General features: G+C 43.3%; 1 protein-coding gene across 2 annotated transcripts in view; it reads left to right on the top strand.

Moving 5' to 3' along the window:
* LOC311148236 (ankyrin repeat and SAM domain-containing protein 1A-like) overlaps positions 1 to 19,522 on the top strand; it is a gene marked incomplete at its 3' end in the record, with an annotated part of 125,938 nt that overhangs the window by 99,984 nt on the left and 6,432 nt on the right. For both annotated transcript variants that reach the window (XM_084185133.1, XM_084185132.1), the window contains exons 18-24: positions 10,213 to 10,311; positions 10,442 to 10,588; positions 10,758 to 11,174; positions 14,257 to 14,328; positions 14,557 to 14,643; positions 15,046 to 15,183; positions 19,321 to 19,503. In XM_084185133.1, the coding sequence (XP_084041259.1) occupies positions 10,213 to 10,311; positions 10,442 to 10,588; positions 10,758 to 11,174; positions 14,257 to 14,328; positions 14,557 to 14,643; positions 15,046 to 15,183; positions 19,321 to 19,503 (1,143 nt within the window). The remainder of the gene's footprint in view (positions 1 to 10,212; positions 10,312 to 10,441; positions 10,589 to 10,757; positions 11,175 to 14,256; positions 14,329 to 14,556; positions 14,644 to 15,045; positions 15,184 to 19,320; positions 19,504 to 19,522) is intronic.

Raw genomic sequence — 19,522 nt, 5'->3', positions numbered from 1 at the left:
AGCAGCGAATAGCTTTGACTGGGCTGAGCGGGAACTGTGCTTCCATAGAGGTAGGGGAGCTAGCAGGCCAGAGGTGGATTAATGTAGTGCCCTCGTTTGGGTGTAGGGTCTGATCAGAGCCTGAAGGTAAAGAGGTGCTGTTCCCCTCACAGCTCCGTAGGCAAGCACCATGGTCTTGTAGTAGATGCGAGCCTCAACTGGAAGCCAGTGGAGTGTGCGGAGGAGCGGGGTGACATGAGAGAACTTGGGAAGGTTGAACACCAGACGGGCTGCAGCGTTCTGGATAAGTTGTAGGGGTTTAATGGCACAGGCAGGGAGCCCAGTCAACAGCGAGTTGCAGTAATCCAGACGGGAGATGACAAGTGCCTGGATTAGGACCTGTGCCGCTTTCTGTGTAAGGCAGGGTCGTACTCTGCGAATGTTGTAGAGCATGAACCTGCAGTATCTGGTCACCGCTTTGATGTTAGCGGAGAACGACAGGGTGTCCCCCAGGGTCACGCCAAGGTTCTTTGCACTCTGGGAGGAGGACACAATGGAGTTGACAACCGTGATGGCGAGATCATGGAGCGGGCAGTCCTTCCCCGGGAGGAAGAGCAGCTCCGTCTTGCCGAGGTTCAGCTTGAGGTGGTGATCCGACATCCACACTGATATGTCTGCCAGACATGCAGAGATGCGATTCGCCACCTGGTTATCAGAAGGGGGAAAGGAGAAGATTAATTGTGTGTCGTCTGCGTAGCAATGATCGGAGATAGCATTTGAGGATATGACAGAGCCAAGTGACTTGGTGTACAGAGAGAATAATAGAGGGCCTAGATCTGAGCCCTGGGGGACACCAGTGGTGAGAGCACGTGGTGCGGAGACAGAGATGCCCAACTCGGAGAGGGTGGAGAGGAGGATCTGATGGTTCACAGTATCAAAGGCAGCGGATAGGTCTAGAAGGATAAGAGCAGAGGAGAGAGAGTTAGCTTTAGCAGTGCGGAGAGCCTCCGTGACACAGAGAAGAGCAGTCTCAGTTGAATGACCAGTCTTGAAATCTGACTGGTTTGGATCAAGAAGGTCATTCTGAGAGAGATAGCAGGAGAGTTGGCTAGAGACGGCACGCTCAAATGTTTTGGAGAGAAAAGAAAGAAGGGATACTGGTCTGTAGTTGCTGACATCGGAGGGATTGAGTGTAGGTTTTTTGAGGAGGGGTGCAACTCTCGCTCTCTTGAAGACGGAAGGGACATAGCCAGCAGTCAAGGAAGAGTTGATTAGCGAGGTGAGGTAAGGGAGAAGGTCTCCGGAAATGGTCTGGAGAAGAGAGGAGGGGATAGGGTCAAGCGGGCAGGTTGTTGGGCGGCCGGCCGTGACAAGTCGCAAGATTTCATCTGGAGAGAGAGGGGAGAAAGAAGTCAAAGCATAGGGTAGTGCAGTGTGAGCAGGACCAGCGGTGTCATTCGACTTAATAAATGAGGATCGGATGTCGTCAACCTTCTTTTCTAATTGGTTGACAAAGTCATCCACAGAGAGGGAGGAGGGAGGGGGAGGAGGAGGACTCAGCAGAGAGGAGAAGGTGGCAAAGAGCTTCCTAGGGTTAGAGGCAGAGGCTTGAAATTCAGAGTCGTAGAAAGTGGCTTTGGCAGCGGAACCAGAGGAAGAGAATGTAGAGAGGATACCATTGTCCCCTCCAAGCTCGTCACCAAACTCAGGACCCTGGAACTGAACACCTCCCTCTGCAACTGGATCCTTGACTTCCTGATGGCCGACCCCACGTAGTTAGGATAGGCAATACCACCTCTGCCACGCTGACCCTCAACACAGGGGCCCACACACGGGTGTGTGCTTAGTCCCCTCCTGTACTCCCTGTTCACCCACGACTGCGCGTTTACGCACGACTCCAACACCATCATCAAGTTTGCTGACGAGACGACGGTGGTAGGCCTGATCATCGGCGTCAATGAGACAGCCTACAGGGAGGAGGTCAGTGACCTGGCAGTGTGGTGCCGGGACAACAACCTCTCCCTCAACGTCAGTAAGGCCAAGGAGCTAATCGTGGACTACAGAAAAGCGAGCACGCCCCTATCCACATTAATAGGGCTGCAGTGGAGCGGGCCGAGAGCTTCAAGTTCCTCGGGGTCCAAATCACTAAGGACTTAAATGTCCACACACATGTACACAGTTGTGAAGAAGGCAAGACAGCACCACTTTCCCCTCAGGAGGTTGAAAAAGTTTGGCATGGGCCCTCAAATATTCAAAAAGTTCTACAGCTGCACCATTGAGAGCATCTTGACTGGCTGCATCACTGCTTGGTATGGCAACAGCACCGCCCTCGATCGCATGGTGTTGCGGCCAGCCCAGTACATCACTGGGGCCAAGCTCCCTGCCATCCATGACCTCAATATCAAACTGACACTCCAACACACACATAACATTCACACACATTCATACTGACTACACACACACCCTCACATACAATCTTCATTTATCTGCTGCTACTCTGTTTATCATGCATCCTAATGCCTAATCACCTTACCCCTGTACATATCTACCTCTATCACTCCACTATCCCTGTACATTGTAAATATGGTATTGGAACTGACCCTGCATATAGCTTTCTTACTTACTCATGTTCTTCTTGTTTTTATTTTTTGTGCGTTTTTGTTCTACCTTATGTTATTTTTTGCGCTACATTGATATTGATTACTGCATTGTTGGGAAAGAGCTTGCAAGAAAGGCATTTCACTGTACTTGTGCACGTGACATTGAAACTTGAAACCCGATTGACCCAGAGAGAGAACGAGTCGAAGAAGCAAGCAAGAATCTGTCCTATGACTCTCTAATCTGCACGCTGTCAGTTGTACTGGTAATGCCTGTTGCAACTGACACCTCTTCCTTGTACATAAATGACTACTCTAACTTCAAGAGCATCCTACTAGTGGCAGGTGGTACTGTGAGAGAAACGAGACTGAGTTAGCATTCACAACGTCTCTTATCTTCGTCGAGGCTCCGCTCTGTTGGTGAGACTTCATAGCAGTAGAGTGCGTGTTCATCAAGGCATCCAGGGAAAATGTATTTCCTTGAAGTCTCTGAGATCAGCAGAGGAGTTGCAGGCGCACAGTAGCGGTAATTATTGCCCAGGGAAGAGGCTCAGACTGCTGCTCGGCTTGTAATCAAACATCACAATGATGCCAATGAGCAATATCAGAGGAGAGGAGCAGCCATCCAGTCCTTCCTCTGTTAATACGCCAGCCTGTGTGATCCTCACAGTCCAGTCTCTCTCTTCTATTCTGTTTGTTTTGTCTGCACAAAGTAGTCACGTAATGAACACACCACAGCCTCTAATGGGAATAATATTTCCAATACCTATTCATCAGAGGTAGTGGTGTGTGCAGGTTATAGTGAGAATAAATTAGAGAGAGGACAGACTAACTCCCATGCCTGATAAACTCAGGGATAGCGGAGGAAGGGCCAAATAGATTTTTACATTGTTGTTGTGTGCGTTGAGCTATTTAAAAAGGATTAGCTCAAAGTTGGAAGGGAATTTCTCTATTGAGGTCCATTTGTCAAAACAAATTGACATTTTCACAATCTACACACATAACACAACGCATTTGATGCCCCTCCAGCCCTCCACTCACTTTCTTTTTCGGTTGGCATAACATAGGTAGGCATGATCTATTAGCCAGACTTACTACCTCAGTCCCCCAGGCTCATGGCACTGCTTCTGAGAGTTAAGACTGTCTGGAGCAGTCGGGTTCCAGACTGAGCATGTCCCCTTCAGTCCTTGGTGCTGTAGTCAGCTCTCTATAATGTATTATCACTATATTCTGCAAAGCCTGCACTGGAAGAGGTCAAAGTGCATGAGAGATTCCCCTAGAGTTCCCAGTCGTCGGAGTCTGATGAAGACTGTTTATCACAAGTTCTCTTGCAGTTTCTGGCCTTAGTGGGTTGACAGATGAACGCTTATACAGCAGGGATAGGTTGGGGTGAATGTTGCATTTTGTCTCATATCAGGCAGTTAGAGAATTTAATCCACTCAATTGCCTTTCATCAGAAATTGAATAATCCGTTTCAAGTGTCCTTTGTCATTGAGGCAAGGGCCCTTCTTTAGTCTCCGTGGGGGGGTTGTCAGAAGTGGTTTAGTATGAGTGTCAGGATCAGAGAGATGCAGTCAGCCAGGGATGAGGGATCTATGTGTGTCTGTGTTAGTTCTGGGAATCAGCTCTGTCGACATTAGTGAAGGACACTATCACTGCAAACACACTAAATCTTCCAAACATAGTCTGCAATAAAGAACAACCTTATGACTGTCTTATGAATGCTATTACACTGTTGAATAACCCCTTTACATCTTGGATCCTCATATGATGGCCTGATTTGAAAGAAACGTATCTATTATTTACCATTGCCTTGCACCATGTTGCCTCTTACCACTCATTGACTCCCCACCCAGGCCCAGCAGTAGAAGCGGAGCAGTATGTGTTCCATAGTGGTCTTTTGTTATACCTGTTGCGTAACGTAATTGAATCCTGGTTCTGACGGATGGATGGGGCTGATGTGAACGGTAGCTACTCCTCCTTTAGTATTCCATACACAGAAAGAGCCATTGATCAGCTATAGCCTCATCTGCACCAGCAGCAGTAGTGCTGTCTGTGCTCCAAACACCAGGTCTAAATGGTGTGGGCAGCTCTGCTCTGGCTTCATTCCCCTCATCATTGTATTATTCAGCTCTCCATCATCAGGTGAGATGAATGAACTGATCAGATAAGGTCTGAGTGTAGAAGTCCCCAGAGCTGTCATTCCACTATGAGTTATTAGAGGAATAAAGGAAACACAATAAGCCATTGTCTCAGATGGAACAAACCTTTTTATTGTATTTCCTTTTCTCATCTCTCTTTTGAAGCTCTCTCCCATCTCTTTTTCTCTTGGTCTTTCTCTCTCTCTGTATCGCTCTTTCTGTATCTATCTCTCTCTTTCTCTGTATCTCTCTCCCTCTCTCTCTCTGTATCTCTCTCTCTCTCGCTCTCTGCATCTCTCTCTCTGTATCTCTCTCTGTGTACTGAATGATAATTTTGGGAAAGAAAGATTCTCTTAGGTCTGAGTATTTGTCACAGTGTAATAGGAAATGCAGCTCTGTCTCTACCTCTCCCCGGGGGCAGAGTGAGCACAGCCTGTCCTCTCTGGGCAGCCAGGTTTGCCTGTGACGACCGGTCTCTATAGCCAGACTGTGCTCACTGAGTCTGTACCTAGTCATTGTTTTCCTCAGTTTTCTATCAGTCACAGTGGTCAGATAGACTGCCACCATGTACTGTCTGTTTAGAGCCAAATAGCATTGAAGTTTACTTTTATTTTTTGTGGTGTCTTTCCAATAGGTGATATATTTTTATTTTTGCTTTGTGATGATTTGGTTGGGCCAGATTTTCTGAGTGCTGTCCTGAGGCTCTTATGAGGTTGGTTTTGGTTAGTGAACTGAGCCTCAGAACCAGCTGGCTGAGGGGACTCTTCTCTTGTTTCATCTCTTGACATAGTAGAGCTGTGTGATGGAATGTTTTGGGGTCACTTGTTTTTAGATGGTTGTAAAATTGATGGCTCTTTTTTCTATTCGAATAAGGAGGGGGTATTGGCCCAATTCTGCTCTACATGCGTTATTTTGAGTTTTCCTTTGCACTTGCAATACAGTCTTGCAAAACTCTGCATGCAGTATTTCGATTGGATGTTTGTCCCATTTGGTAAATTCAGTATTAGAGAGCGGACCCCATACTTGCACAGGAAGCGGCACAGGTCCTAATCCAGGCACTTGTCATCTCCCGTCTGGATTACTGCAACTCGCTGTTGGCTGGGCTCCCTGCCTGTGCCATTAAACCCCTACAACTCATCCAGAATGCCGCAGCCCGTCTGGTGTTCAACCTTCCCAAGTTCTCTCACGTTCCCCCTCCTCCGCACACTCCACTGGCTTCCAGTTGAAGCTCGCATCCGTTACAAGACCATGGTGCTTGCCTATGGAGCAGTGAGGGGAACGACACCTCCGTACCTTCAGGCTCTGATCAGTCCCTACACCCAAACGAGGGCATTGCGTTCATCCACCTCTGGCCTGCTGGCTCCCCTTCCTCTGCGGAAGCATAGTTCCCGCTCAGCCCAGTCAAGACTGTTCGCTGCTCTGGCACCCCAATGGTGGAACAAGCTCCCTCACGACGCCAGGACAGCGGAGTCACTCACCACCTTCCGGAGACATTTGAAACCCCACCTCTTTAAGGAATACCTGGGATAGGATAAAGTAATCCTTCCACCCCCCCCCCCAAATTGGTGCATTCACTGGCTATAGGGTGAATGCACCAATTTGTAAGTCGCTCTGGATAAGAGCGTCTGCTAAATGACGTAAATGTAAATGTAATACTTCGCTGCCATATAGAGCAATTGGTTCTATAACTGATTGGAACATTTTGAGCCAGATTCTAATTGGAATTTCGATTTTAATATTCCTTTTAATGGCATAGAATGCTCTTCTTGCTTTGTCTCTCAGCTCATTCACAGCCATGTGAATGCTACCTGTGTTGCTGATATTTAGTCCTAGATATGTGTAATTTTTGGTGTGCTGTAATAGAACTGTGTCCAAATAGAATTTATATTTGTCATCCTGATTTCCTGACCTTTTTTGGAATATCATTATATTCCGGGTTTTTTTTGTTAACGGTCAGAGCCCAGGTCTGACAGAACCTGTGCAGATGATCTAGATGCTGCTGTAACCCTTCCTTAGTGGGAGACAGTAGCACCAGGTCATCTGCGTACAGCAGACACTTGATTTCAGTGTTGTGTAGGGTGAGACCAGGTGCTGCCGATTCTTCTAATGTTTTTGCCAATTCATTAATGTAGATGTTAAATAGTGTTGGACTTATTGGGCAGCCCTGTTTCACTCCACGTCCATGAGAGAAGAAGTCTGTTTGCTTGTTGCCAATTTTAACCGCACATTTGTTTTTAGCATCATATACCCTCCAATACCACTTTCTATTAGTTTGTAAAAAAGATCTTCGTGCCAGATTGAATCAAATGCTTTCTTGAAGTCTACAAAACACAAATAGATTTTGCCTTTGTTTTGGTTTACTTGTTTGTCAATTAGAGTGTGGAGGGTGTAAATGTGGTCTGTTGTACGATAATAAAAAATAAATAAAAATCTGCCTTCTGCTTAGGACGTTGTGTTCATCAAGGAAATGATGTAGTCTGCTGTTTATGATACTGCAGAGAATTTTCCCCAAGTTGCTGTTAACGCAAATTCCTCTGTAATTATTTGGGTCAAATTTGTCTCCATTTTTATAGATTGCTGTGATCAATCCTTGGTTCCAAATATCGGGGGAAATACCTGCAGTTAGGATAATGTTGAAGAGTTTGAGTATAGCCTATTTGAATTTGTGGTCTGTATATTTGATCATTTCATTTAAAATACCATCAGCTCGTTATTAATGCTCTGCCTGTCTTTTTGGAGCTCTCTCACCTCCTTTGTTAGATCAGCCAGCTCTCTCTTGAGTCCAGCTCTCTCTTGCTGAACCTCTTTCAGCTGTGTTGCAAGGCTGCTATCCTGCTCTGTCCGCACCTTGGTTAGGAGCTCCTCTAAGGTGTGGATGTCTAGTTGCTGTTTGCTCACACTCTCCCTAAGCAGGACCACCTCCCCCTCCAGTTTGGTGAACTGATCCCTCATGGCAGCCATGGTGGTGAGGAGGGCCTGAGCCTGCTCTGCACTGAGGGGGTCGCTCTCCTCCTGGGGCGTGTCCTCCACTATGGTGGGAAGAGAGGTGCTGGATGTGCCTTTTTGGGTGGGGATAGTGGGGGTGAGGGTGGTGCTGGTGGAGTTTGTCACTGGTGGTGTCCTTCTCTCTCTCTGCTCTCTCCTTAATGGTCTGAAAGTCTGTTTCAAACAGCCTAAGGTTACCTTGCACCATGACAGTCCCAGTCTTGTAGAGGTTGATTGTTATCATGGTGCTGTCAGGGTCGTCTGTCTCTTTGACTTTCAGCTTCCACCCATTACGGATGGGTAGTGAGAGCAGACTGTTGAGCGCCATGCATTTGGCTGGTCAGTGAGAAAGATGTGATTACTCACATCACCGTTTTTGTAGAGGTCTGTGAAAAGGGTTTCTGGCCTCCCCTTTAGTAGATTCTGTTTAAAAGCTTTCCTCGTTGTGTCATTTTTGGCCTCTGGGGGGTAGAGAATGGACTCAGCGCTGAGGGGGAGTGGGGACATGGTGCCTGTGGGCTCTGCGACTACTACTGCTGCTGCTCTGTTCCGGTGCACTGTTGCCATGGCAACCCGATTTGTTTGTCTGCTGCTGTTGCTAGCTAGCTCCTTTTTAGCTCAAAAACCAGCAAAAATAGTGAAATCTTCACACACAAAAACAGAAGATATGTTTAAAGTTAGAGTCTGTGCTTCTTTTTGATTTACTCACTCAGTTTGGTCGTTTGATGTAGTTGTATTAACTCCCCTTGCTAGGTTTGTTCTAGCTCAATTTTCTGGCTGGCTTGTTAGCCTGCTGGCTAGGTTTTTGTTGTGTAGCTAGCTAGCGAGAGTCAAAACATCTTAATTTGAGGCGCAAAGTTACTTTTTTTTCTATTCTGATTGAATAGAGTTGTTGTTCATCACTTCTTGTCTTGAATTATTTTTAGATTTGAGTGTTTATCTCATTCTAAAACAAAACAAAATGGAAATAAATCAGGAGCTCATGTTGAGCATGTCTCTCTCTCTCTCTCTGTATCTCTCTCTCTCTCTGTATCTCTCTCTCTCTGTATCTCTCTCTCTCTCTCTCTCTCACTCTCTGTATCTACCCTCGTTTTCCCCTTTTCTCTCTCTCTTCCCATAAACACATACATAATCCTAACAGAGTGGAAAATACCTGAGTCATGATCTTTACACAAACTGCACATGCTCAGGTTAATACAGTAGAGCCAAAAGAAAGGGCATACGCATGCATGCAATACACGCACGTGCACACGCACACACACACACACACACGCACACACACACACACACACGCACACACACAGTCAATCCCTGGGTACCTTCCTCCATACCATGGCTGAGCCTAGGGAGCAACAGTCCACTCAGCAGCCTTGTTTTAATGACTAATTTCACCCCTGTATAGATTATGCTGTGCAACACATACACACACTGATGCCTCTATCCATCTCCATCTCACTCCCTTTGCCCCTGCAGCAAAGTAGCTTGTCAGCTCCTGACTCTCCATCCCTCCATCTTTCCATTCCTCCATCTTTCCATCCCTCCATTTTTCCATCCCTCCATCCCACTGACTCTGCTCTCAAGGTGGGATTAACACAGAGCTCATGCGCAACACTCTGCAGCAGGGTCCCTGGAGCTTTACATACTATTCTAGTAAGTGTGTGCCAGCAGCACCTTCCAAGTCAATGCTACAATCCTCATACACTAGCAGACTTCTAGCTAATTGGTCATTTGAGTAATGGCTAGTAATTCCTCTTTAATTTGACCACGTCAGGCCAATGGAAGGACCCATCGAGTGACCCTGATGAATGACACTCGGTGGAGGGAGGCTAGCCTTCCTTTGTGGTCAGTCATTTAGTGCTGCCTGCGGTTGTCGACACAGTAGCACTCAGCTCTTCCCCCCTTGCGCCGCCCTGTCCCCCTCCTGCAGTTTCCTGATTGATCTGTTGATTAGCCACCCATTGCTCCTGCCTGCCTGTCTCAGCCTTGGAGATGGTATTGTGTGGGACTGTAGATGGGTTTGACCCTTGCTCATGCTCCCTGGTGCTTGTCTCCCTCCCTCCCCTTTCCTCCCTCATCCACTTAAATTACATTTACTAGAGGGATTTATTGACGTTTATTTCAGTGCTGCAGTCAGCTGTATGTTATCTCAATGGGAGAAGGGAGAATTGCTTGACACCCCTTATTTTTTTACAATGGCAGCATTAGGGGAGGCAGATCACTAACCAACCGTGTGTGTGTCTTTGTCTGGGTCTAGTTAGCCCTCTAAGGGAAAGGGAAAGGGGGATACCTAGTAAATTGTACAACTGAATGCATTCAACTCTAACACTAAGATGCTGTGTCAGATTTCCATTGACAATATGAGAAAACCACATCCATTGAATTATTGTGTTAGCAAATTCCCTGTCCAGTTTACACAGCTAATCCTGTTATGGCAACATTGAGGCCATGTTAGTATGATACCTGTCACTGTGATGTCATTTTAACCCGACCTTTTACTCTCTCTGTTACAGGGTAGTAATGTGATGGAGGAACAGGACCTGAGGGAGATAGGCATCACAGACCCAGGACATCGGAAGAAGATCCTGCATGCAGCTCGATCCCTGCCAAAGGTGAGCCTCTCCAAACTACTGACTTTAATGAGTTCCCCTATGGCCCCATGCAGTAGCTCTGGCTAGTGTGATCAGCCCTTACTATGTTGGGACTGGAGTGATCAGTATGTGACTGTGTCTCCCCTTGCAGGTGAAGGCCCTGGGCTGTGACGGCAGCATCTCTCTCTCCTCCTGGCTGGACCTCCTGGGCCTGCAGGAGTACCTACACAACTTCCTTTCCAGCGGATACCGCAGCCTCGACTGTGTCAAGAACCTGTGGGAGCTGGAGATTGTCAACGTGAGTCTGTCTCTATGAAATCTACTTTGAGAGCGCACATTTTGAAATAGCTATTTAATTTAATGGTAAATATGTGCCAAATGGCAATATGCTCAATGTGTTACAGTGGACTTAACCTGAAATGTGTGTTGGGGATGTTCAGAGGTTATGACTGTTTTGTATCTTCCAGGTGCTGAAGATCACCCTGCTGGGACACAGGAAACGCATCATCGCCTCGCTGGCAGAGCGGCCCTATGAGGAACCTCCTGTCAAGCCCCCCCGCCTGTCCCAGATCAGGTGTCAGGACTTGGTATCCCAGACCTCCTCTCCCATCAGTCACATGGACTCCTACGCGGGTCGTTCCATAGACCCCCTCCTGCTGTTCGGGGAGCCTGGGAGGAAGAAGGGGCCTGACCCAGATTATGATGTGGCCCCCCACCGGCCCCGCAGTGAAAGACACCGCTCACATGAGAGATATGAGGAGCGGCATCGGGAGCCCCGTCTGACCCTGCGACCTCCCAGCCTGGCAGCACCCTACACCCCTGTACAGAACTGGCACCACCAGCCTGAGAAGCTCATCTTTGAGTCCTGTGGCTATGAAGCCAATGTAAGGGACACCTTTTCCTGCAGTAACTTAACTCACTAATGGCTTTCTTTAAGATATATGGTCTCCCACTCTCTGTACGACTATATTAATGTCCTCTCTCTCTCTCTCTCTCTCTCTCTCTCTCTCTCTCTCTCTCTCAATCAATCAATCAATCAATCAATCAATCAATCAATCTATCTATCTATCTATCTATCTATCTATCTATCTATCTATCTATCTATCTATCTATCTATCTATCTATCTATCTATCTATCTATCTATCTATCTATCTATCTATCTATCTATCTATCTATCTATCTATCTATCTATCTATCTATCTATCTATCTATCTATCTATCTATCTATCTATCTATCTATCTATCTATCTATCTATCTATCTATCTATCTATCTATCTATCTATCTATCTATCTATCTATCTATCTATCTATCTATCTATCTATCTATCTATCTATCTATCTATCTATCTATCTATCTATCTATCTATCTATCTATCTATCTATCTATCTATCTATCTATCTATCTATCTATCTATCTATCTATCTATCTATCTATCTATCTATCTATCTATCTATCTATCTATCTATCTATCTATCTATCTATCTATCTATCTATCTATCTATCTATCTATCTATCTATCTATCTATCTATCTATCTATCTATCTATCTATCTATCTATCTATCTATCTATCTATCTATCTATCTATCTATCTATCTATCTATCTATCTATCTATCTATCTATCTATCTATCTATCTATCTATCTATCTATCTATCTATCTATCTATCTATCTATCTATCTATCTATCTATCTATCTATCTATCTATCTATCTATCTATCTATCTATCTATCTATCTATCTATCTATCTATCTATCTATCTATCTATCTATCTATCTATCTATCTATCTATCTATCTATCTATCTATCTATCTATCTATCTATCTATCTATCTATCTATCTATCTATCTATCTATCTATCTATCTATCTATCTATCTATCTATCTATCTATCTATCTATCTATCTATCTATCTATCTATCTATCTATCTATCTATCTATCTATCTATCTATCTATCTATCTATCTATCTATCTATCTATCTATCTATCTATCTATCTATCTATCTATCTATCTATCTATCTATCTATCTATCTATCTATCTATCTATCTATCTATCTATCTATCTATCTATCTATCTATCTATCTATCTATCTATCTATCTATCTATCTATCTATCTATCTATCTATCTATCTATCTATCTATCTATCTATCTATCTATCTATCTATCTATCTATCTATCTATCTATCTATCTATCTATCTATCTATCTATCTATCTATCTATCTATCTATCTATCTATCTATCTATCTATCTATCTATCTATCTATCTATCTATCTATCTATCTATCTATCTATCTATCTATCTATCTATCTATCTATCTATCTATCTATCTATCTATCTATCTATCTATCTATCTATCTATCTATCTATCTATCTATCTATCTATCTATCTATCTATCTATCTATCTATCTATCTATCTATCTATCTATCTATCTATCTATCTATCTATCTATCTATCTATCTATCTATCTATCTATCTATCTATCTATCTATCTATCTATCTATCTATCTATCTATCTATCTATCTATCTATCTATCTATCTATCTATCTATCTATCTATCTATCTATCTATCTATCTATCTATCTATCTATCTATCTATCTATCTATCTATCTATCTATCTATCTATCTATCTATCTATCTATCTATCTATCTATCTATCTATCTATCTATCTATCTATCTATCTATCTATCTATCTATCTATCTATCTATCTATCTATCTATCTATCTATCTATCTATCTATCTATCTATCTATCTATCTATCTATCTATCTATCTATCTATCTATCTATCTATCTATCTATCTATCTATCTATCTATCTATCTATCTATCTATCTATCTATCTATCTATCTATCTATCTATCTATCTATCTATCTATCTATCTATCTATCTATCTATCTATCTATCTATCTATCTATCTATCTATCTATCTATCTATCTATCTATCTATCTATCTATCTATCTATCTATCTATCTATCTATCTATCTATCTATCTATCTATCTATCTATCTATCTATCTATCTATCTATCTATCTATCTATCTATCTATCTATCTATCTATCTATCTATCTATCTATCTATCTATCTATCTATCTATCTATCTATCTATCTATCTATCTATCTATCTATCTATCTATCTATCTATCTATCTATCTATCTATCTATCTATCTATCTATCTATCTATCTATCTATCTATCTATCTATCTATCTATCTATCTATCTATCTATCTATCTATCTATCTATCTATCTATCTATCTATCTATCTATCTATCTATCTATCTATCTATCTATCTATCTATCTATCTATCTATCTATCTATCTATCTATCTATCTATCTATCTATCTATCTATCTATCTATCTATCTATCTATCTATCTATCTATCTATCTATCTATCTATCTATCTATCTATCTATCTATCTATCTATCTATCTATCTATCTATCTATCTATCTATCTATCTATCTATCTATCTATCTATCTATCTATCTATCTATCTATCTATCTATCTATCTATCTATCTATCTATCTATCTATCTATCTATCTATCTATCTATCTATCTATCTATCTATCTATCTATCTATCTATCTATCTATCTATCTATCTATCTATCTATCTATCTATCTATCTATCTATCTATCTATCTATCTATCTATCTATCTATCTATCTATCTATCTATCTATCTATCTATCTATCTATCTATCTATCTATCTATCTATCTATCTATCTATCTATCTATCTATCTATCTATCTATCTATCTATCTATCTATCTATCTATCTATCTATCTATCTATCTATCTATCTATCTATCTATCTATCTATCTATCTATCTATCTATCTATCTATCTATCTATCTATCTATCTATCTATCTATCTATCTATCTATCTATCTATCTATCTATCTATCTATCTATCTATCTATCTAATCTAATCTAATCTAATCTAATCTATCAAGTACCTGGGATCTATGCTCATCAAGGAGCTACGGGGGACAGAGTCCACCCAGGACGCCTGTGCCAAAATGAGGGTAGGTCACACTTCTAACTACTACTCTAGTCTCCTCATGTTTAGAGAGAAATCATTCTCAAACATCTCAGCTGAAAGGACCCAGACTTTCCTCCTTCTCATGTTTTCTCTCTCTCTCTCTGTCTCTCTCCCTCCCCCCTCTCTCGCTGTCTCTCTGTCAATCGTTCTCTGTCTCACACCCTCTCGCTCTTGCTCTTGCACTCTCGCTCTCTCTTTCTCTCGCTCCCAGAGGTCGACAGAGCAGATGAGGAAGGTCCCCACCATCGTCCTCTCCATCACATACAAAGGGGTGAAGTTCATTGACGCAGCCAATAAGGTTGGTTGGCTGGGAGCGCCTATTTCACCTTGGACCTGATCCGTACAGCAATATCTGAAAACTAGACAGACATACATACACCTGTCCCAGCCAGGGAAGCTAGACACCAGGGGAGGAGGAGGCTGCCCAGTATCACATCACTCCTATCACATTGATCCAGCCCCACACTCTCTCTCCTTCATACTAAATGTCACCCCTGTCTGTTAATGACAGATAGTTCTTTATTGAGGGCAGGAGGTTGAGGGGTCACAGGGTTGAAGCTTCTATGTCGCCATTGCAATTAAGAACATATTGACATGTTCTTTCATAGTGGAGACGTGAATGTGATATTTATTGATGTCTCTGTGACTATACATACAGGATACTCATTGTAGTGTCTTGTTGGACTCTCCTCCCATACAGAACATCATAGCTGAGCATGAGATCCGGAACATCTCGTGTGCGGCCCAGGACCCGGAGGATCTGTGCACGTTTGCCTACATCACCAAGGACCTGCAGACCAACCACCACTACTGCCATGTGTTCAGCACAGTGGACGTGGTGAGAATACATGCCTACACAATCATCCCACTATAACCCAACCACTCCAGCGTGCAGTGACGTGACTTGACTTAATTGTATGCTATACTATCGCATTAGTTTCAGAATATGTCCAAATTAAGACATGTTATTGCCTCACCACACAGCACAGTACATATAAAAAATATCTTTCAACTGTAGATTCAAGTCCATACAGAATGGTCTGTGATGTCCTCTCCTCTGTCCTCATGTTGGTTCCTTCCCAGCCACCTTTTTTAATCCTCAGAGGAGATGTGACTCTGACTGGCAGCAGCACAGTATCACTGTTATCTTTACTCTCTAGACCAGCTTATCTACCTGTGAGGTTTCACACTTCAGCAACGCTTGATTGCCATTTTCCGATAGAGTCATGGCGCTATGTGGCCATCACTAGATGGCCAACCTCCACCACGCCGTTCCTCCTGAGAACTGATGATTTGTCTAAACCAGGGTTCCCCACGCTTTCTGAGTAATTTTATAAAATAATGTTGGACATTAAGGACTGTAAAATCACCAGGAATTCAGCTCAATGTGATTTTCATTTAGGAAATCTGTTCCCAAGTATTCCCACGCATAAATAGAGAGATCATATCCCAATGTAATCAAGGTTTGAAATATGTTTAATAATATAATATAATATATTGTTGTTCTGGCCCACCGACCATCCGCTCAAGAAAAAATTGGCCCACGGCTAGGGCTGTTACGGTGACCGTATTACCACCACACCGGCGGTCACGAGTCATGGCGGCAGTCAAATTCCACGTGACCGTTTAATCACGGTAATTAGGCTTCTCCAAGCTTTGATGCTGCTGATGGTCATTAGTAGCCTACCAAACTTGCTAACTGCCTGGTACTCAGCACTCTATTGTCCCTGTAATCACTCTGACATCAATGCCAAAAGAGGAGGATCCCATCAGATAGGCCTACTATATTTATTTCTCAACTTTCCTAATATTAAGCACATTGCTTCTATTTACAACAGGAGTATAGCCTACCTGGCTGGCATGAAAATGAACCACGAGAAAAGTGTTGTCCTTTCACTATTTAAGTGCATAGATTACATGTATTTTTTCCCCCGCCCCTGTTCCGAGACAGGTGCATGATAATGGTCCATTCTAAATCAAAACTAATTTCACACATATATTATTTAGTATATGTTAAGACAAGATTAAATCAAGAATAGTGTGATGGGTGACAATATTAGCCTATCACTTGTGAATGATATATTATCACTTGTGAATGATGCCCAGCTTAAGGCAAGAAACAGTGAATGCTTTTTTTTTGCTACTTTTTCAAATCATAGTTGCACACCTCATGTAGCCTAGCCCATAGGCTTATATGTTTTGATAAGGTTTGTATCACAACTAAAATGGCCAAATAAGTTCTTAAAATGAAGCACATTAATACGCTTTACAATGTGTGTAGAGCCTAACTGGCATACATACACAGCGTGTGAGTTTCAAATTTGGAGAAGATAATTTTCACCATAAAAATGTCCCTTAATAAAAAAGCATTACATGCATAATCACATTTGTGAATGGTGTTTACGTGCTAATGGAACATTTGTGCTTATAGCCTACTGCCATGTGCGCATTGCTGCGCTTAGAATAGTTTATCAACATTTTAAGCTAAACGTTCTCATCTGTTGCGTCAGACTCATTTCTTAAAACAAGTTTTTTTATTCTAGTGGTTGTATTAACCACTAGCATCTATCGCATCCCACAACTGTCCCAGACTATGTTTGGTATATTTATTTCTCGCACAGAATAGAATAGGTCAACTTTTGTACTATGGGGGATAGTAGATTGGCATTGGCTGACGAAAAGTAAATGTGGACAGTTCTTCCAATATCTTCAATATGCGCCTCGGAATTGGATAAGGACGCGCGCAGTTGCGTCCCGGATGTGTCTGTCTTCACTTGTAGCCTTTGAGAAAGACCCGATCACGTGACGGAGAGCCATATGAGTGAGAGGTTCTTCTGCACGCAGCCGGAAGAAGAAAATTATAATTATTATATTCAGCCCAAGTGCACTCAGCCCACTGCCTAATGGCATAGCCTGATCAGGGTCTAACATTTACATTTACCAGAGCGACTTACAAATTGGTGCATTCAACTTATGATATCCAGTGGGACAACCACCTTTTTATTTATTTTATTTTTATGGGGGGGTGGGGGAGGGGGGGTAGAATGATTACTTTTATACTATTCCAGGTATTCCTTAAAGAGGTAGGGTTTCAAGTGTCTCCGGAAGGTGGTCAGTGACTCCGCTGTCCTGGTGTCGTGGGGGAGCTTGTTCCACCATTGGGGTGCCAGAGCAGCGAATAGCTTTGACTGGGCTGAGCGGGAACTGTGCTTCCATAGAGGTAGGGGGGCTAGCAGGCCAGAGGTGGATGAACGTAGTGCCCTCGTTTGGGTGTAGGGTCTGATCAGAGCCTGAAGGTAAGGAGGTGCCGCTCCCCTCACAGCTCCGTAGGCAAGCACCATGGTGCATAAGGACAACTCAGAGTATGCTATTCTGTTCTTCTGAAATAGACTACATTTTCTTCATATCATGTTTCTTTAGACCTGTCTAAAATAAATAATGGATTTATTATACTTTTTTAAATGTAGATGTTCCAAAGGTCTGCATCAGTGGCTTGTAGGCTGACAAAATGTCATGACCGCCACAGCCCTACCCACGGCTGAGTGTAACTCTAAAGCTTTTCACATTTAATACTGTAGGGGTCATCTAAGGCCACTGAGTAACTACTACAGAGGCTGGTACAATAGAAATAACATTCATAGAACGGACATCCCCATTAAAGTCAATGGGTGTTTTTCTATGGCTGGTCCCACCTTTCTGAGAGGTCTGATGTTGGCCCTGTGGCCTGTGTTGTACTCTATAGGGCTGTGAACTGAATGGCCTCATCAGGGGTAATGCAGTAGACTGTTGACTATCTGAGATGAGGTGAGGTGGGGGAGTATAAAAGCCCGGAGATGTGATTAGAGCTTTTTAACAGTATTGACCAGGCTGCTATCGGACTCCCCCAGACGCCACAGGCTCATTTTTCACCAGCCCACACGATGGGACGGATCCCAGATCAGATCAAAGGATATAAACAGAGAGAAGGTTCCTCGGAGACACAGACTAATAATCAGCCTTCTGTTTTTCTCAAGCTGGAGTTGTTTTGTCACTTAACTTTACAAGAATATGTTTAACAGAGCCAATCAGGTGGTGTCTCACTGGAGTGGGTTGAGCTGCCCAGTGGTGCTGTATGTGTCAGGGACAAAGAGTATCAGAGGAAGCCATTAAAATCCATCTTTCTATATGCAAAACAAATCCAGGGCTTTTTGGGTGTACAAATAAACACACACATGGACCCCCCAATGTTTTTGTCTCAATCTCTGGTCCCGAGTGTATGTTCACCTTCATCTGCTCCTATCCACTATTTAGAATCTGTCTGAGTGTTTTAATGTGATGCAGCTCCAGCCTCAGTGGGTTGCAGTAGCAGGTGTTTGCAGTCAGGGGACAGAGAGGGAACAGCTTGCTGTCTCGCTACACTTCCTCTCTGACAGCTCTCTCTGCCATTGAGTTAAGTCTGTTTACAAAGTTGTATATGCAAATAAAGTATTTGATTCCATTGAAGACTGAGCATCTCTCCTGGGTCTTTGGAGGAGACTGTCCACTGAGCTGAGATTGTGGCTTGTTGTGTCTCATTCACTCAATGTGTATGCTTTTAAATACTGTACATACTTAGCCCCTGACTTGTCTTACCTAGGAATTATAGATGCACCGTATGCCTGTAGCGCATTTGATGTTTTACTTTCATAATGACTAAGACTCAGTCTGCTCTAGACTTCTTCATTTCACACTGAGTGATGCAGCAGCTTCATATTCAGGAGCATTGGTGCATGTCTGTCTGTTGACATGTAACTTAACGTAGCAGGCATAAAAGAAACGCCCCAGTGGGGTCCCCACATCCGGTTTTCAGGGTAAAAGGAAGCTAGGTTGACGATACTGTATCCATGAAAACCGGATGTTTCTGGTTTCCTCCAACCGTACTGAGGGTGGTTGATATGGGAGACAGGAGGAGGGAGTAGAATACTGAGCAGGATTCTGTCTCCTCCCCCTCTGGTAGAACCTGACATATGAGATTATCCTGACGCTGGGACAAGCATTTGAGGTGGCCTATCAGCTTGCTCTCCAGGCCCAGAGGACCAAACAGCCCCAGGGCATCCCAGCAGGACCCGGGGCAGAGGTCATCGAGACCAAATCCAGCCGGCCCGTTCCCAAACCACGGGGCAGCGTAAGAAAGTTAGGGGTGAGTTTGTCACACACAC

The sequence above is a fragment of the Coregonus lavaretus genome (genome assembly GCF_964263955.1).
Source record: "Coregonus lavaretus genome assembly, chromosome: 20".
NCBI classification, from domain to species: Eukaryota; Metazoa; Chordata; class Actinopteri; order Salmoniformes; family Salmonidae; genus Coregonus; species Coregonus lavaretus.
Note: the sequence above shows the minus strand (reverse complement) of the source record. Positions and strands in the feature narration are given on the sequence as shown.